This window comes from Thamnophis elegans, chromosome 4, assembly GCF_009769535.1.
Source record: "Thamnophis elegans isolate rThaEle1 chromosome 4, rThaEle1.pri, whole genome shotgun sequence".
Taxonomy (NCBI): Eukaryota; Metazoa; Chordata; class Lepidosauria; order Squamata; family Colubridae; genus Thamnophis; species Thamnophis elegans.
In genome coordinates this window covers 129,612,894-129,632,919 of record NC_045544.1, presented here as the reverse complement: position 1 = coordinate 129,632,919, position 20,026 = coordinate 129,612,894, and the positions used below count along the sequence as shown (strand labels likewise).

Sequence of the window (20,026 nt, the reverse complement as noted above, 5' to 3'; positions counted from 1 at the left end):
AATGAGCAATAAAGCAAAACCTGGTGTCTGCTGAAATTTATTTATGCCAATAGATGTCTGAAAGAAGAACCACAGTGGCGCAGTGGTGAGAGTGCAGTACTGCAGGCTACTTCTGTTGACTGCCGGCTGCCTGCAATTTGGCAGTTCGAATCTCACCAGGCTCAAGGTTGACTCAGCCTTCCATCCTACTCAGGTCAGTAAAATGAGGACCTAGATAGTTGGGGGCAATAGGCTGACTCTGTAACCCCCTTTAGAGAGGGCTGTAAAGCACCATGAAGCAGTATATAAGTCTAAATGCTATTGCTATTGCTTAATGATATTTGCATATTCTTAAGCTTCTTACAATGGGACGCAGTGACACAGTGTCTAAGATGCTGAGCTTGTCAATCAGAAAGGTTGGCAGTTGGACGGTTGAAATCCGTAGCGCTGCGTACGGGGTGAGCTTGCATTACTTGTCCCAGCTTCTGCCAACCTAGCAGTTCGAAAGCATATAAAAAATGCAAGTAGAAAAATAGGAACCATGCGCCTTGACATTTAGTCATGCCAGCCACATGACCACAGAGACGTCTTTGGACAGCGCTGACTCTTTGGCTTTGAAATGGAGATGAACACTCCCCTAGAGTCGGGAACAACTAGCACATATGTGCGAGGGGAACACCTTTACCTTTAAGCTTCTTACAGAACCTCATCGAGTTCTCTCTGATTTAAGGGTAAGCCTTGGGATGTCTCATAGTTTCCTACCCAAATGTTAACTACATGTGATCATACTTACCGTAAGTTTTCTTTCTGTGATCATCCAGGAAGAAAAGCAAGCAGGTTTGGTTTTATGATTAAGGTGTTGGTCTAGAAATCAGGAAACTGTGAGTTCTAATCCTGCCCTAGCCACCTTTGAAGTACCCAAGTCATAAAAGGGCCATTGTTTCCCACCCCGATCTAAACCATCACCTAAATTTGTGTCAGCTTCTAAATTGAAATACAGCATTACAATATATTCATGGAGCTTTAATGGCTGAGGGTGAAGATGAACCTGCATTCAGTTTAACATTAGACATATGTAAGGTTCTAAATTTAGGCAAGGAAAATAAGATGCTCGGGTATAGTATATGTGGTACTTGCTCAATAGTAATAACTGTGAGAAGAATCTTGGACTCCTAGTGGACAACCATTTAAATAGGAGCCAGCCATGTGCAGCAGCTGCCAAAAAAGCCAACACAGTTCTAGGATGCATAAACAGAGGGATAGAATCAAGATCACGTGAAGTGTTAATGCCACTTTATAATTGCCTTGGTAAGGCCCACTTGGAATATTGCATCCAGTTCGGTCGCCACAGTGTAAAAAGATGTAGAGATTGTAGAAAGAGTGCCGAGAAGAGCAACAAAGATGATTAGGGGACTGGAGCTAAAAGATATAAAGAACGGTTGCAGGAACTGGGTATGTCTAGTTTAATAGAAAGAAGGACAAGGAGAGACATGATAGCAGTGTTCCAATATCTCAGGGGTTGCGACAAAGAGAGGGAGTCAAACTATTCTCCAAGGCATCTGAGGGTAGAACAAGAAACAATGGGTAGAAATTAATCAAGGAGAGAAGCAACTTCAGGAGAAATTTCCTGAACAATTAAATCAGTGGAACAATTTGCCTCCAGAAGTTGTGAATGTTCGAACACTGGAAGTTTTAAAGAAGATGCTGGATAACCGTTTGTCTGAAATGGTGTATGGTTTCCTGTCTAAGCAGGAGGTTGGACTAGAAGACCTTCAAGGTCCCTTCCACTCTGTTATTCTATTCTATTCTATTTTATAGGATTTGATAAAAGTGTTGATCCCAATGAAGGTCACCAACCAATCTGATACCCATTTGGGAATCTACAGATTGAGCGTGTCTGGTTTCTCTAATATTTTGAATGTACTGTTCTTGTTGTTTGGAAGAAGTCAGGCACAAATTTTAAGACAACAAAACCTGTGAATTGGTTGGTGGCACTTCCCTGACAGATTTTGTTATTATTCTTGAGACTTCTTGAGGGGCGGATTAAAAAAAAAATTAAGACTATGAGAAAACACAAGTTGGAACTGGTTAGATAAATTATTAAAGATTTAAAATTGTTCTTTGATGAAACCATCTCATCTGCATTCTCATCACAGTTGTTATTTCCTGGCACAATTAACGGAGCCTTCCAAGGTAGTGGGTGCTCATGTCATCTACCAATTATTCTTATTTGCAGCTCCCTGGGTTAATTTATTTGGCATTTTTACTCAGGAACCTCTCATTAGCAGTACATTTGTTAAGGAGTCAGTTCTATGAATTAATGGAGACTGGGTAGCCTGGAGGAGCATGGAAAAGGCAGTGAATTTTTTTTATAAACAGGGCGAACAATATGGAAGATGTTTAAGATAGGCCAGAAAGCAATTTGTTGAGCAGGGAACCTAAAATTTGTCCCTTGTCCGGTCTGTATAGCTGGAGGTCCTACTCTGGAGACCCATTGAGGCAGAACCTAACCAACCTTGCCTCATCTTGAAAAGATACTGGAGGATATGATTACATTTGAATTGAGATGGTCAGAAATTCCTAGAGTTGCAAACAGTGGGTTGAGTTAACGGCTGTGGAGTTTGGTTAATGAATGCTGCATTCACATTACAAGCATGTCCTTCACTTAACAAGCACTGCCAAAAGAAAAAAGTAATAAACTCAGGTCAATCACGTGAGACCTGCTTAGCGAGTGGCCTGCTTAACGACTTAATGCCTGTAATTCTGGGCTCAATCATGGTCATAACTCGAGGACTACCTGCAAGCAATGGTAAACAGTTGTTCCATTTTTGCTACATGTGTCTCTGTTACTGTATTTATGGAAAGCGAGAGAGGCAGAGGATAGACCAATGCACTTATGCATTAAATTATTAGGAATTTCGGTGTTTCTTGAAAATAAGACCTATCCCGAAAATAAGGCCTAGCATGATTTTACATGGGCGCCAAATATAAGCCCTACCCACCAAAATAGGCCCTGGTTAAGACCAGAGGTGGGTTCTTACTGGCTCGGACTGGTTGGCCAAATAGGTAGTAACTCGGCTGGACACATGACCGTACCAATTCTGTTCTGACCCCCCTTGTCCTACACCAAAGCACACCGAGACAAAGATACTTCAAGGATTATTAACACACCGACAGGACCTTGGCAGCAATCCAGCACAGTCCAGACCTTGGCAGCAATGCAGCACAGACTAGACGTTGGCAGCAATCCAGCACAGAGTAACCTTGGCAGCAATCCAGCCTGCCAAGCTAGCCACGAGAGTTCTCCGCTCTAGTGAATACATTGACTCCTGAAAAGGGCGTGTGCACAATCATTCCTTTTATAGTCTTGAGAGGAGCCTAATTACCACCAGCTGAGTGCAATTATCTCCTGTAACTGCATAATTGTTCCTTACACCTATTAGCTCTCCGTTGCTGGGCATCCAGGAACAACTCCCTTGTCTCCTCCCCACTGGTCCAAGGCTCAGGCGCCTCCTGCTGGCCAACCAGCCTCTCTGTGCCCTGCTTGGAGTCAAAACCCTGTCCAGGGTCCTCCACATCCTCCAGAGCCGACTCATAGGGCCCCTCGCTGTTGGAGTCTGGTGGCAGCTCCAGCGGCTCCTGCTGGGCCACAACCGATTCTAACCTGGGTGCTGCCATCTTTATTTTCTGTTTAGCACATGCACAGAACAAAGTCTGGATTGATGCATGCGTCACCCCCAGATTGATCTGGAGCTCTGTTATCAGCTGCAGAGGCCTTTCCTAAAGGGCCTCTGATGGCAAAACATAGGCTGTGGGGGATGCTGTGTGCAAGTGGCAACAAGCAGCTGCAGAAGTGGGGCCGGCAGTGGCCACATGGGCTCTTGCTGGGCAGGGCTGTCAGCGCCCCCTCCACGAGGTTTAGGTTTAGGTTTATTAGATTTATATGCCGTCCTTCTCCCAAGGACTCAGGGTGGTGTACAACATTAAAGAAACACATAATACAAAAGTTAAAAAAAATATTAAATAGAATATCCCAAACAAACTCAATTAGCATTAATAACATTTTTTTAAAAAAAAAATGAATTAAATTAAGAATGATCAATATTTATTTTGTTTGTATCAGGCCAGGCTGGCTTTTAGGGTGCGTCGGAAGGACCGGAGGTCGGGGATTATACGAAGCTCCGGGGGCAGCTCATTCCAGAGGGAAGGGGCTCCCACAGAGAAGGCCCTCCCCCTGGGGGTCGCTAGCTGACACTGTCTGGCCGACGGCACCCTGAGGAGGCCAACTCTTTGGATCGCACTGGACGGTGGGAGGCTACTGGTGGCAGTAGGTGGTCTCGCAGTGGAAGACATCCCCCCCCCAAATAAGACCTGGTGCCTTTTGTTGGTGGCAAAAAATATAAGACCGGTCTTATTTTCAGGGAAACACAAGTATATATTTACTCAATAGCTCCACTTTTTCCTTTCTTTTTTGTTTTTTTTTAAATACCATTTTTTTAAAGATAAGGGATACACAGCTCTTTGAGGCCAAAGTCTTTGAGGCTTGCAGAGGCATTTCAAGAAACGTCCTTCAGGCTAAAGATGCCACAGATAATCCTCGACTTATAAACACGATTGAGCCCAATATTTCTATTTCTAAGTGAGTCCATTTATTAAGTGAGTTTTGCCTCATTTTATGACCTTTCTTGCCAGAGTTGTTAAGTGATCACTGCAGTTGTTAAGTTACTGATTGTTAAAGTGAATCTGTCTTCCCCATTGATTTTGGTGGTCTGAAGGTCACAAAAAGTGATCACATGTTCCCGGGACCCTGCAACCATCATAACTATGAGCCAGTGGTCAAGTGTCTGAATTTTGATCATGGTGTCAGGCCTGCAGTCATATTTCTCTTGGATCTTTGGCCTGCCACACCTTTCTATTATTCTACTATGACTTTTTCTATTGTGGGGAAATGGGAGAGGGGATTGTATGGAGTGAGATGCTATGTAGCCATAACAAAATTCTTTCTACAAAGCCAAGGTCATCCTTGTCTCTGCACCTCTGCACCTGACCAGAGCTGGATGGGTGGAACTGCCAGCATGGCAGTAAAAGATTGGACCATGTGATGGACTTGTGGGTGTGGGGGCAAGATCTTGAAATTTCAACTGGGTGGGGAAAACCGGGAAGCTTTCAGATTCGGGTTTTCCCAGATGTGCCAACATGGCTCTCTTAATAAATTGGAACTTTGAGCAATACTTTGCCTTGGACTCTGGTTTACTTTTGGATGCTATTTGGAACCTTGACACGTGGCTTCCTTGCCTTCTCCAAATTACTGAAACCTAACAGATGTTTTTAATGTACTTTAATCCTTTCCTACTGCTTATTTTGTTTATTTCCTTCCTTTCCCAACTGATCTTCAGAGTCCTACAGCTACTGAGCATTCATAGTCCTTTATTGAAAAAGTAATGATGAAGGTGATTATTCATCTAATTTAATAATCTGCAGTGTTTACTCTTAAAAAAAAAAAACTTTTGCAAACCTGAAATAGGAATAAAGCCTTTCTCCCTCTTTGACCGTTTTTTAAAAAAATGCTCAGATAAATTGTGCCAAACATGAGAAAAATCCTCAGGTAAATTATGCTGAATATGAGAAAATGCAGATGCCAGGCAACAGCATTAAAAAGGATCAACCCAATTTCGAAAACAGATAACATGACAATTAAAAAAAATGGAAAAAGGGAGGCAGGGCATTGCAGTTGTTTATACCAAATAAGTCCAAACATGTGAACCATTGTGCTTGAAAATCATCTTTCTTTGCCCTTTTAATAAAGTGGCAACAAGTCATTCAGATACCGACAAATCAACCACTCATTGCTGCAAATGAAGTATAGTGATTATACATTATAAAACTGTATGCTGGAGAGGAGGGACACCGATCGACTGGAATGGTTTCTTACCCAATGGGAGAATTAATCGGTTGAATTTACTGCCATTGAATATAATGAAGACCATCTACTGAGTTGGTTTTTTAAAGAGGATGGGTGTCATGCCTGCAAGCCATCTTGTCTTTTGGATTTCAGGCCTGCCACATTTTCTACTGTCTATTTTCTGTTGTGGGAAAATGGGAGGGGGGATTATACGGAGTTGGGTGATGTGTAGCCATAATAACATTATACCTTGGAGGTCTTCTAGTCCAACCCCCTGCCTAGGCAGGAAATCCTATATCGTTCCAGACAAATGGCTATCCAACATCTTCTTAAAGACTTCCAGTGCTGGGGCATTCACAACTTCTGGAGGCAAGCTTTTCCACTGATTCCATTGCTTCGTGTTCTACCCTCAGGTGCCTTGGAGAATAGTTTGACTCCCACTTCTTTGTGGCAACCCCTGAGATATTAGAACACTGCTCTCATGTCTCCCCAGTCCTTCTTTTCAGCCATAACAAAATTCTTTTTTTGTTATTTTTGAGATGGCACAGTGGTTAATGCAGCACTGCAGGCTACTTCAGCTGACTGCAGTTCTGCAGTTCGGCTGTTCAATCTCACCGGCTCAGGGTCGACTCAGCCTTCCATCCTTCCGAGGAGGGTAAAATGAAGGTAAAACAACCCGGATTGTTGTTGGGGGCAATATGCTGACTCTGTAAACGCTTAGAGAGGGCTGAAAGCCCTATGAAGCGGTATATAAGTCTAACTGCTATTGCTATTGCTATTAAACTAGACATACCCAGTTCCTGCAACCCTTCTTCATATGTTTTAGTCTCCAGTCCCCTAATCATCTTTGTTGCTCTTCGCTGCACTCTTTCTAAAGTCTCCACATCTTTTCTACATCGTGGCGACCAAAACTGGATGCAGTACTCCAAGTGTGGCCTTACCAAGGCATTATAAGTGGTATTAACACTTCACATGATCTTGATTCTATCCCTCTGTTTATGTAGCCTAGAACTGTGTTGGCTTTTTTGGCAGCTGCTGCACACTGCTGGCTCATATTCAATGGTTGTCCACTAGGACTCCAAGATTCCTCTCACAGTTACTACTATTGAGCAAGGTACCACCTATACTGTACCTGTACATTTCATTTTTCTTGCCTAAATGTAGAACCTTACACTCTTCACCACTGAATTTCATTTATTAGATAGTGCCCAATGTTCAAGTTTGTCAAGATCCTTCTGTATCTTAAGCCTGTCTTCTGGAGTGCTGGCTATTCCTTCCAGCTTGGTGTCATCTGCAAATTTGATGAGTCATCCAAATCATTGATGAAGATGTTGAAGAGTACTGGGCCTAAAACAGAGCCTCGGGGTACTCCACTGCATACTTTCCTCCATGAAGATGCAGTTCCATTGAGGACCACACATTGAGTGCGGTTGGTCAGCCAGTTACGAATCCATCTGGTGGTGATGCTGTCCAACCCCCATTTTCTCCTTTATCTAGTAGTAGGTTATGGTCTACCTTATCAAATGCCTTACTGAAGTCCAAGTGAACTATATCGATGACATTCCTCTGGTCCACTAATTTTGTCACTTTCTCAAAGAATGCAATAAGATTAGTCTGCCATGATCTGTTTTGACAAACCCATGTTGGCTTTTGGCTATTACTTTGTTTACTTCTAGGTGTTCACTAGTTCGTTGCTTGATTATCTTTTCCAGAATCTTCCCTGGTATTGAGGTCAGGCTGATAGGTCTGTAGTTTCCTGGATCTATTTGTTTTCCTTTTTGAAGATGGGAACCACATCAGCTCTTTTCCAGTCCTCTGGCAGTTTCACGGTGCTCCAGGATCTCTGAAAGATATAGTTCAGTGGTTCTGAGATCTTGTCTGCCAGTTTCTTCAGAATCGTCCAGTTCTGGTGATTTGAACTCATCTAGGGTAGACAGGTGCTCACTTACCATTTTCTTCCTATTTCAACTTGTGTTCCTAATCTGATTTTTGTGGTGCGGTTTTTGATAGGTTGGACTGTTTTATCTCTTTGTGTAATTCTTCATTCTTCTTCATGAAAGTCAAGGTAATCACTGTCTCTGCACTGGCTGGAACGGGCTGGGTGGAACTCTGTCTTTGTGGAGGGAAAGATTGCGACATGGGACATGAACGTGGGTGTTGGCAGGATCTAAACTTTCAACTGGGTGGGAAAACCTGGAAGCTTTCAGATTCGGGTTTTCCCATATGTGCCAACATGGCTCTTTTAATAAATCGGAACTTTGAGGAATCCTTTGCCTTGGACTCTGATTTTATTTTGGATGCTATTTGGAACCTTGACAATGGGAGAAACTTAGGAGAAGACTGAGGCTATCTCAGTGATGGCTAATCTTGACAGCTGTTGGCCTTCTGTAGAATCATAGTTAGGTGGACAATTACGGAAAAGGGCTCTCATCTTTTTGGTCATCTTTGGGTGATCCTTGAATGCATATGGTTGACCATTGTGCAATCAAGAAAGGCTAGGCTTAATGGATTATTGGCTTGCTCCACCAGGACTCTTAAATTTCTCATATTCTTATCATTTGAGTGTTTTGTAATCCCATTCAACCACTGAGTTGGCTTGGAAAGGGAATTCATGCAGAATGCTCATTATTGATCTGCTCATGACTTAATACTGATATACATCTGACACTATAACAATTCTCTTCTTAAATTACTTCTATTAATCATAAATAATCCACTAAGATATTTCCTATATTTCAGTAGTGTACTTTCATTTCTAAGTTTCATATTTGTTCTCTAACCATCATTATATGCTATAATATTTGTTTTGCTCCTTCTCTTTAATTCCAAGTGTTGACCTATTCATTTCTGCACATTCTAATATTTTCCTAATCACATTCTCACCCATAGGAATCTCTTCACTTTTCCAGTGTTGTGCAAATGAAATCCTGGCTGCTGTTATTATATGGATAATCAATACACATTTTCTTTACTCTTAAGTTTCTGGTAAAATCCCCAGCAAAAATATTTCAGGTTTCAAATCAATCTCTTGATGATATTGTATACTTTCGTTTGTTCTCTAATCCACCTGCAGGTCTTTCTATCTTGCCTTGTGATGCCGAGCATGAATCTTTCCGTAGCTCTTTGTGCCACTCGTAGCTTTTGTATCGATTGTGAGGTTAGTATCCATGTAAGACATGGACAGGAAGAAGGGAAAAAGTCTGTTGTCCTATTCTGTCCTTCTGTTCTTGTCTCTGAATGGGAGAGAATAGCCCCCCGTCACACCCGTTTTGCAACTTCTCTTATCTTTCCTTCGTGATTTCAGCCTGTCAGGCCACGAGAAACCTGGGTGCAACTCTTTGGCAATTCCTGGCATAGCCATCACCAGATCTGTTCAAGCATGCATGGTGTCCTTTAGGTGGAGAGAGAGAAAGATATGAGCAAACACTGCCGAATCAATAGATAAGAGCATGGAGGAACCGGGAACAAGGCGTACACGTGTGTGTGTGTGCATGACTCTGTGTGTGTGTGTGTGTGTGTGTGCTGGGGGTGGAGAGGAACAGGAGGGAGAGAAGGATCTCTTTTGCAATCCTGTCACCATAGAAACCAAGCTCTATATAGCTCACTCTCAGCTACTCTGGTGTCTAGAAATTACCTGCAAATGGAGTTTACCTGCAGCCTTCAGAGTAGGTATGATGAGCTCTATTGAAGTTCTGGTGAAAGGCCTCCTCTGCTATTATGGGTAATTTCTAATGGGGCAGAGCCTCGATTCCTGTGAAATCTCAAAAACTAGAAAGCCCTACCCACTCCTGCTTTTTTTCCAAAAGTAGAGAAGTTTCATCGGTGTAACATTTTCAAAGTTTGTGCTTCTCTTCTCTTCTCTTCCCTTCTCATTCCCTTCCTCTTTCTCTTCTCTTTCCTTTCCTTCCCTTCACTTTCTCTTCCCTTCTTCTTCTCTTTCCTTCTCTTCCTCTTCTCTCATCTCTCCTCTCTTCTCTTCCCTCTTCCTCTTCTCTTCCTCTTCTCCCTTTTCTTCTTCCTCTTCTCTTCCCTTCTCTTCCTCTCCTCTCTTCCAATCTTCTCTTCCTTTCCTCTCTTCTCTTCCTCTTCTCTTCCTCTTCTCTTTTCTCCTCCTCTCTTCCCATCTTCTCTTCTCTTCCTCTTCTCTTCCCTTCTCTCCTCTTCTCTTCCCTTTTTTTTTTTTTTTTTTTTTTTTTCTTTTTTTTTTTTTTTTTTTTTTTTTTCTCCTTTTCCTTTTTTTTTTTTCCTTCTGTTGGTATATAATATCTAAGCTAAATTAATTAAACTAAGATTGATGTCTTTTTTTTTTTTACAGGAAACAGGAGGCCCTGAACAGCACAGATGCGACGACTCCAGAGAGACCTCCATCTCCACCCTTTACAGCCCCACCAAGCATGAAGGTAAGGATCTACAGAATGGGGTGTGCTTATGGGTGCGGTGGCATGTCTTCTTCTGGCTGTTTCCTCTTCCACCTTATGGAGGTGGGGCGGGGCTGCATTTCTGATGGAGCCATTTCCAAAAGAAGGAGAAACGATTCCATCTTCTATTTGTGGCCACGTCTTCCTATGGCTCAGAAGTCCCGACCTCACATGGAAGACGATGGCAGAGAATACGAGGAAAAACTGATATATAAGAAAAGCCAATTGTTCAATAAATATTAAATGGGCAAACCTACGGGCTCAGTTACAGTGCTTGCTGCTGCATTCTGGATCTGTTGAAGTTTTCAGGTAGTCTTCAAGGACAGCTCCTGTTGTGGCCTGGAATCTGGGGAAGGCTCTGATGAGGGCTCTGCATCAGAGGCAGAGACGGGCCAAGGCCCCCTGGCAGTTCTCAGCTGCCTTTGAAGCTAGACAGCAGTGAGGCAGAGGAACAGCTGGAGCCTGTTCCCATTGTGTGCATGGGCAGAACTGCCAGAGGAAAAGAACAACTCAGAAATCAGGGTCAACGTGAGAGTAAAGCCACAGGTGGACGGTGAATGACCCCTTCCATAGGAAATAAAAGAGGAGCGAAAGAGGAAACAATTTGTTCATTAGATTCGTTTCGGGAGTGTGAAGATCTGTCCATGAATCTCAGACTGTGCCCAGTCTTTCCTTGCACAGCACCTCATTTGGAAAATATTTACGTAGCAGTTTTCTAAGATAGATAAGGTCTGTAGTCATAAATATTCCTTTGAAAGACTGTTTGTCAGGCCTTTGCTGAATGTGAATGAGAGGGATTCACATTCGTTGAATAAAAGGGTTTTGTCGGGACCAGAATCTGCTTCATGCTTTTTGGGGAAGCCCAGGTCACAACAGCTCCTTGTAGATTTCATTGCATAATGCAAGACACGTGTGACTGTCAGCAAATGCCTCCCGGTCCAGAAAGAGGGCAACTGGGGCACTAGCCTAGGGTCTCCAAAATTGGCGACCTTGGGGGCCTCCTGGTGAGACCAAAGCCAACCCTGACTCCTCCTCCAATGACTTCACAAGTTGGAAAGGAGGTCCACCCCAATTCCAGGTTTCCTAACAGCATGGACTATCCGCCGAGAATGCCTTATTTCTCATCCGAGGAAGCAGAGTCCTTGATGCAGAATTTTCAGTGGGTTTTAATGAACAGAGACGCTGGTAGGGGAGCAGATGGCTTTGCTTTGGATCTAGACCAACTTAGGCTTTTAACATAAGGGGCAGCTGAGGAAGAGTTGACGGCACTTAGCTTTTGTGTCCTGGGATAGCTGCCCTGCTCTGTCTGCTGGTAGGGCCAGACTGGCTGATACAAAGAACTTTGCATAATCCGTCTCCTTTTTTTAATAGTTATTATTATTATTGAAAAACAACCGGACAGGAAATGTCTCTCCAACATCATCATGTTTCCAACTCCCATAACACTGGCCATCCTGCTCAGTTCAGGATGAAAGTTCAGAACAGCCCAAATTTATGGTTTAATCACCCTGCTCAAAAAACCAACAACACCCAGATGGTGCACTGTAAGCTGTGCATCTTGGAATTAACAGAAGTTTACCATATGAACCACGGTGGCTCAGTGGCTAAGAGGCTGAGCTTGTTGATCAGAAGGTCGGCAGTTGAGTGGTTCGAATCCCCAGCGCCGCCTAACGGAGTGAGCTCCTGTTACTTGTCCCAGCTTCTGCCAACCTAGCAGTTCAAAAGCGCATAAAAAATGCAAGTAGAAAAATAGGAACCACCTTTGGTGGGAAAGTATCAGCATTCTGTGCACCTTCGGCGTTGAGTCATGCTGGCCACATGACCACAGAGACATCTTTGGACAGCGCTGGCTCTTCGGCTTAGAAATGGAGATGAGCACCGCCCCTTAGAGTTGGGAACGACTAGCATGCATGTGCAGGAAACCTTTACCTACATGTAAACAAATCAACCTATTACTTTCCATTCTTAACAGTGGTGTTTAGAGTAAGTTGCTACTTCAATCAAGGTAAAATATTCAGGTTTCTTTCTTTCTACTTTTTTGTTCTCCTGGATCTGGAGTTCAGAATTTACTCCCTCTAGATATGGAGGTTCCCTACATCCCTTTCATAATAGCAAACATCTTTGTTTCTAGAAAATAATCTTAATCTCTTTTTAAACCATCAGTATAGTATAGTATAGTATAGAAGTTTATTTGTATGCCGCCCTTTTCCCTGGGGGACTCAGGGCGGCTCACAACCCAAAGGGAGGGGGAGACAACTTTTAACATAAAGACAATACATAATTAAAAACACAACATTCATACCATTTGGGCGAGTTACAGTCTTAGCCCCAGGCCTGACGGGATAGCCAGATTCTGAGGGCTGTGCGGAAGGTCTGGAGGGTGGTGAGGGTACGAATCTCCACGGGAGATCGTTCAGTGTTAGCAAACCTAGTGTATTGCGGCAATGAATAACTGAGTCTCTTCTAAAAATTGAACCTTAAAATAAACTTGGTTAAACATATAATATGTGCTACTATTGTCTGTAATATAGTTCTGGCCTTAGAAAACATTTTTTTTTAAATTTGGTTTTCTTCCTGATAATTTCCAGGAATCATCAAGATATTTGAATAATTTAAAGGAAATAGATTATATAGTGAATTTCAAGTTAAACTTTTCTCTTTATCTCAAAGGAGAATGGTGGTAGTGAGAGCCCTAGAATAAATATATAGTTCAAGAGTGTTGATGTGCCTTCTGGTTATTATTAATTTTCATTCTTTACACATGTGGTCTGGATAAGAATCTAGGTAGATGATAGATAGATAGATAGATAGATAGATAGATAGATAGATAGATAGATGATACATAGATGATACATAGATGATACATAGATAGATGTAGAAGATAGCAGATAAACATAGAGTTGATAAATGATATATAGATGATGATAAATAAGATGGTAGATAAGATTTATAGATATAGATATATAGATAGTAGATAGATGATAGATATAATAGATATAATAGACAGACAGACGATAGATAGATGATAGATAATAGAGACAGATAGATAATAGATGATTGATAGCTAGCTAGCTAGATAGATAGAAGAAATGCTATTTACAATGGTATCTTGGTTCTCATCACTAATTGGTTTCTGGGAGGTACGATAAGTGCCAAAAATGATAGTACCAACCAATTCCCCCCCTAAGGAATAATGAAGTTTCTCTTTAATTTCTCCGTAAAAATAGGACAAGCTGAATACATTGACATATAGTGGAAATACACCAAGGGGAGGAGGAGTGGGATAGAAGAAGAGGGGTAGAGAGGCGGAGAGAGGATGGGAGGGAGGGTGAGACGGAAGGGAGGGAGTGGACTGGAGAGAGGAGTGGTAGAGGGGAGGGGAAGTAGGGTAGAGGGGGATGATGGAGGGAAGATAGTAAGTTGGAGGGGGTGGAAGAAAGAGTGTATGGAGACTAGAAGAGGTATATTGGGTTTCTATTTGAGTTTGAGTTTGAGCTTTATTTTATTTATATTTCTGGGGGATTGTTGACAAAAGGAATTGCTGTGATTATTGTTTAATGTTGTATGGCCCTGGTATGCACAGTATATTGTGACTGTATGAAAATGAAAAATGGAAAATAAAAACATTTAACGATGAAAAAAAAAAAGGAATAATGAAGTGAGTCATAAGGCAACCAACACTGGCAATTTCTAACTTGTGTGTTGAGTAGCAAACAAGCGACGAGTACCGGGACAAACTTTTCACAACAAAATGCGTTGAGTACCAAATTCGATGAGTTTCAAAGCAATTGGGAATTAAATGTAAAAAAAAAAAGTCTGTTAACATATACCATGTTAGTAATCAATAGAATCCCAAAGTTGGTTTGGGCTGTTGAGGCCATTCTTTTAAGCAGCAGATATGGAATTAGAGTAGCAACTAGACACAGAAACACACTGGGGGAGGGAGAGGGGGGAGGGAGGGAGGGAGGGAGGGAAGGAGAGAGAGAGAGAGAGGAGAGAGAGAGAGAGAAGAGAGAGAGAAGGAGAGAAGAGAGAGAGAGGGGAGAGAATCTACTTTTGTATTAGGTATTATGTTCCATCATATTGGTGTCAACGCTTAGCAACTAAATAAACAGACTTTCAATGGAATAGTGTGTCCCCAACTTGGTCCTTCACATCTTATACACATAAACACACAAAGAGATGGGGTGGGGAGGGAGGGAGAGAGAGAGAAAGAGAGAGAAACTTACTTTTGTATGATGTATTATGTTCCATCATGTCGGTGTTGACACTTAGCAGCTAAATAGAGAGACCTTCAGCGGAATGTGGCATCTCTAACCTGGTCCTTCAGACTTTCTAATGGTGAACCCATCGTCACCCTAAATCAAATCCATCCACTTTACTGCTGACCATCTTCCCTGGTCGTGGACTCTCAAGAGAGCTTGGCCTTCTCATCATTTGTCCAGAGAAGGATCATTTGAGCTGAGTCGTTTGTATCTTGGGTGCGAGTGGACGTATTCAAATAAGAAGTGGACTTAGCCAAAATTGCTTTTGCAACAGGGCTGCCTTTTGGAGAGCATTGGACCATAAAGCCACTGGGCTCATCTGCTCATGTTGATGTAGCTCTTTCCTTTTTATTCTGTTTGAATGACAGCTGATGATATTTTTAATGTGGGACGGCTTTGGGGAAAAAAAAACAAGTATGTAACCAGGTAGTCCTCAATTTATGACCACAAGTGAACCCAACATTTTTGTTGCTAAGTGAGACAGTTAAGTCAGGTGGGTTGGTACCAGCATTACTGCCGGTTTGGTGCGCAAAAATGTGCATGGGTGTGCGCAGGTACACCAAATGCACGCTCTGCGCGCATGCGCATTTGCACCTAAAAGATCTGTGCATGCACTTGAGAGACCGCCTCCTGCCAATCACCTCCCTGCGATCAATTAGATCGCATAGATTAGGCCTCCTCCGAGTTCCATCTGCCAGTCAGTGTCGACTGCAACCACACGGAGGAGAGCCTTTTCAGTAGTAGCCTCCGACCCTTTGGAACGATCTCCCCGTGAGATTCGTACCCTCACCACCGTCCAGGACCTTCCGCACAGCCCTTAAGACCTAGCTAGCCCGTCAGGCCTGGGGATAAAGATAATATGTCCCCACCCGAATGATGAATGAATGTTGTTTACTATTTTACTTTTATGTATTTTTTGCGTTACTGTCTCGTACCCCCCCCCCCTTCCTATTTTATGTAGAGCTGCCCTGAGTCCCCTCAGGGAAAAGAGCGGCCTATAAATTCTAATAAAATGAAAAAAAAAATGAATGCATGCGCACAACATTAGAAAAGGAAAAAAATAAATTTTGCAATGAAGATTGTTCTGTGCATGCGCAGAATTGAAATCAAGATGGCGCCCGCCGCCGATAGAACCTGTTCGGGGGCGTGGCAGGCTGAATTACTACCTATTCGGCTGAACTGCTCCGAACTGGTAGGAACCCACCTCTGAATAAGTGTATTCTGGGCGGGGAGGGGGGGCTGCTGGGGGTTCGCATAGGTTCAGCCATCCTCTAGCTAGGATTCTGCCTGGTTCGGTGAAGTCCCAAATGCCACCCCTGTAGGCTCCGCCCACCCCTCCCCTCCCAGGAGTCTCCACGTGGCTTCATTTGTGGAAGCATACAATAAATCAGTCATAATGCAGCCTTAAGGTGTGATCCTTAGTAAGACCACACCTGGAATACTGAATGCAGTTTTGGTCACCACATTACAAAAAAGACTTTGAGACTTTGAAGAAGATGTAAAGAAGGGCAACTGAGATGATTAAAGGCCTGGGGACAAAAACATATGAAGAACGGTTGCAGGAACTGGGTATGTCTAGTTTAATGAAAAGAAGGACCAGGGGAGACATGATAGCAGCGTTCCAATATCTCAGGGGTTGCCCCAAAGAAGAGGGAAGCTATTCTCCAAGGCACCTGAGGGTAGGACAGGAAGCAACGGGTGGAAACTAATCAAGGAGAGATGCAACCTAGAGTTATGGAAAAAGTTCCTGACAGTTAGAACATTAATCAGTGGAACAACTTGCCTCCAGAAATTGTGAATGCTCCAACACTGGAAGTTTTTAAGATGATGTTGGATAACCATTTGTCTGAAGTGGTGTAGGGTTTTCTGTCTAGGCAGGGGGTTGGACTAGAAACCTCCAAGGTCCCTTCCAACTCTGTTATTCCATTCCATTCCATTTATTTTCTATTTCTATTTCTATTTCTATTTCTATTCTATTCTATTTCTATTTCTATTTCTATTTCTATTTCTATTTCTATTTCTATTTCTATTTCTATTTCTATTTCTATTTCTATTTCTATCTCTTGTTCTATTCTATTCTATTCTATTTTCTATTTATTTCTATTTCTATTTCTATTCTATTCTATTTTCTATTTTTTCTATTTCTATTTTATCTCTATTCTATTCTTTTCTATTCTATTCTATTTTCTATTTATTTCTATTTCTATCTCTATTCTACTCTATTTCTATTTCTATTTCTATCTATTCTATTCTATTCCATTCCATTCCATTCCATTCCATTCCATTCCATTCCATTCCATTCCATTTATTTCTATTTCTATTTCTATTTCTATTTCTATTTCTATTTCTATTTCTATTTCTATTTCTATTCTATTCTATTCTATTCTATTCTATTCTATTCTATTCTATTCTATTCTATTCTATTCTATTCTATTCCATTCCAGTCCATCCCATTCCATTAGAACTCACAGGCTGATTGGGGGTGGGGGGTGGGGGGTAACTGTAGACCTAAATGAGGCCTGAAAATATTGCAGCTCCCCTCCCCCCCCGCCACTTCCACCCAGACATTAGAAACAATCACGAGATGATATTTCTCTGTCCAAGACTACATAGAACATTCATGTTGGTTCTGGGGAAGAAGAGAGACTGCTGTTCCCTAGCAACTGGAAATACCCCACACTGTCACCCAGCCCCGATTGAAAATAGGGTTACCATCTGGCTGTTTTTTTTCCCCCCTCCGCTCCATATGGGAGCTGAAGCCGCACGCATGCACTCACTGTCTGCACCCAGATGTTTAGACTAGCTTCCCACTTACTTATTTATGTATTTATTTGCTTGGCCTGTTTTCTGCCCCCCTCCTCCCATCCCGATCCAAGGAAAACCATCCCAGGGAGATAGATAATCCTTAATCCCGTGGCTTGACACATTTCCAGCGAAGAGACTCTGCTCAGCCTCCCTTGTACAACCAGACAGTTGAAAGACAATAACCATAAATACAGTGCAATGACATTAACTCAATTATAGCTCATCGGAAAGGCCGTATCAACGTTCGGAACAAGCAGAGAAGAAGCCAGCCCTGTCGGTTAACGATCTCCAGGGCCGATCAAATTGTAGTCCCTTAATGTGTTTTGTTTCAAATTTCATTTCAAGAGTTTTTCTGAGCCAAGCCAAATATGCAAGGAAAGAAAAGAAAAAAATGAAGAAGACTAACCACGAGTATCATCAGTCTTCTTTGGGAAGACAACTGGGGATCTGTTATACTGCTTGTTCTTTTTCCTCCAACTTTTTCTATTTTCCCTTTGCTGCAGAGAAAGATCAGTTTTATTTGACTTTTTTTTGGAGGGGGGGGGAGATCAATAGGATTGCAGAGTCATTTTCATGAATGGAGGGTGATGATGTCAGATTCCTTCTCTGTTATCTGCAGTCTTCCTCTACTCCAGTTTGATTGAGAATAGTACCGGAAGGGATCTTGGGAGATCGTCTAGTCCAACCCCCTACTCAAGCAGGAGACTTTATTTATTTATTTATTTATTTATTTATTTATTTATTTATTCATTCATTCATTCATTCATTCATTCATTCATTCATTCATTCATTCATTCATTTAATTTGTATGCCGCCCACTCTCAAAGAGACTCAGGGCAGCTTAATACCATTTCAGACAAGTGGCTGTCCAGTCTCTTCTTTAAAATCTCCAGTGATAAAGCACCCATAACCTCTGAAGGCAAGCTGTTCCACTGGTTAATTGTTCTCCCTGTTAGGAAGTTTCTCCTTAACAGAATAACAGAGTTGGAAGGGACCTTGGAGGTCTTCTAGTCCAACCCCCTGCCTAGGCAGGAAACTCTACACCATTTCAGACAAACTGTTATCCAACATCTTTTTAAAAAACTTCCAGTGTTGGAGCATTCGCAACTTCTGAAGGCAAGTTGTTCCACTGATCAATTGTTCTGACTGTCAGGAAATTTCTCCTTAGTTATAGGTTGCTTCTCTCCTTGATTAGTTTCCACCCATTGCTTCTTTGGAGAGTAGCTTGACTCCCTCTTCTTTGTGGCAGCCTGTGAGATATTGGAAGACTGCTATCATGTCACCCCTGGTTCTTCTTTTCATTAAACTATTCATATCCAGTTCCTGCAACCGTTCTTCATATGTTTTTGTCTCCAGTCCCCTAATCATCTCAGTTGCCCTTCTTTACATCTTCGTCAAAGACTCAATGTCTTTTTTGTAATGTGGTGACCAAAACTGCATGCAGCATTCCAGGTGTGGTCTTACTAAGGATCACACCTTAAGGCTGCATTGTGACTGATTTATTGTATGCTTCCACAAATGAATTGTTTTAACTAACATTGAATTGATTTTCAGGATTCCTTTGTTGTATTTTTAATCGTTGTAAGCCACCCACCACAGTCGCGTAGGTGAGATGGGCAGTGATATAAATTGAATAAATAAATAAAAATGCAATGTGAGGTAAAGGCAGTTCATTCAATTAGTGACCATTCAATGTTACAACAACAAAAAGAGTCGAGGTAGCGCAGTGGTTAAATGCAGCACTGCAGGCTACTTCAGCTGACTGCAGTTCCGCAGTTCGGCTGTTTAAATCTCACCGGCTCAGGGTTGACTCAGCCTTCCATCCTTCCGAGGTGGGTGAAATGAGGACCCGGATTGTTGTTGGGGGCAATAAGCTGACTCTGTAAACTGCTTAGAGAGGGCTGAAAGCCCTATGAAGCGGTATATAAGTCTAACTGCTATTGCTACTGCTATTGCTAACACTGAAAAAAATTGACACGACCATTTTTCACATTTTCCCCGCATGGTCATTTGATTAAAATCCAGACCTTTGGCCACTTTGGGTTGTATTTATGAGAGTTGCAGGGTCCAGGATCATACTATGATAGCCTTTTCCAACCCTCGGACAAGCAAAGCCAGTGGGGAAGCCGGATTCAATTAAGAACCGTGTTGCCAATTTAACAACCACAGTGATTCACTTAACAACTGTGGCAAGAAAGTTCATAAGAAACTCACTGAACAACCGTCTTGTTCAGCAACTGAAATTTTGGGCTGAACCGTGAGGGCGACCTGTATTGTTAGAAGAGAAAGTGGAATTGCTGAATTTGTACCCCCTTCATTTTTCAAAGGGGACCACGACTAAAATTATTTGTTAAATTTGGTTGTTTGCTGCTAAATTTGGAAAATAATTTTGGCTAGGGGAGCAAAGGAAAACTGGGCGGGAAGGGGGGGGGCTGGATGCAATCTCCCACTTATGTATTTTAAAAATGGATGTATAGAAAATACATTGGCTCTATTCTTGGAGGTCTTCTAGTCCAACCCCCTGATCAAGCAGCATACCCTATAACATTTATTATTGGTTTTATCCCATACCATTTATTATTTTTTAGATAAATTTATACCCTATATCGGTGATGGATACCCTTTTTCTCCTTGCATGCCAAAATTGTGCATGTGCG

At 42.2% G+C, this 20,026-nt stretch overlaps 1 protein-coding gene across 6 annotated transcripts in view; it reads left to right on the top strand.

Moving 5' to 3' along the window:
- Positions 1-20,026, top strand: part of RAP1GAP2 (RAP1 GTPase activating protein 2) — a 293,472-nt gene that overhangs the window by 137,215 nt on the left and 136,231 nt on the right. For all 6 annotated transcript variants that reach the window (XM_032215467.1, XM_032215469.1, XM_032215466.1 and 3 more), the window contains exon 2: positions 10,197-10,281. In XM_032215467.1, the coding sequence (XP_032071358.1) occupies positions 10,197-10,281 (85 nt within the window). The remainder of the gene's footprint in view (positions 1-10,196; positions 10,282-20,026) is intronic.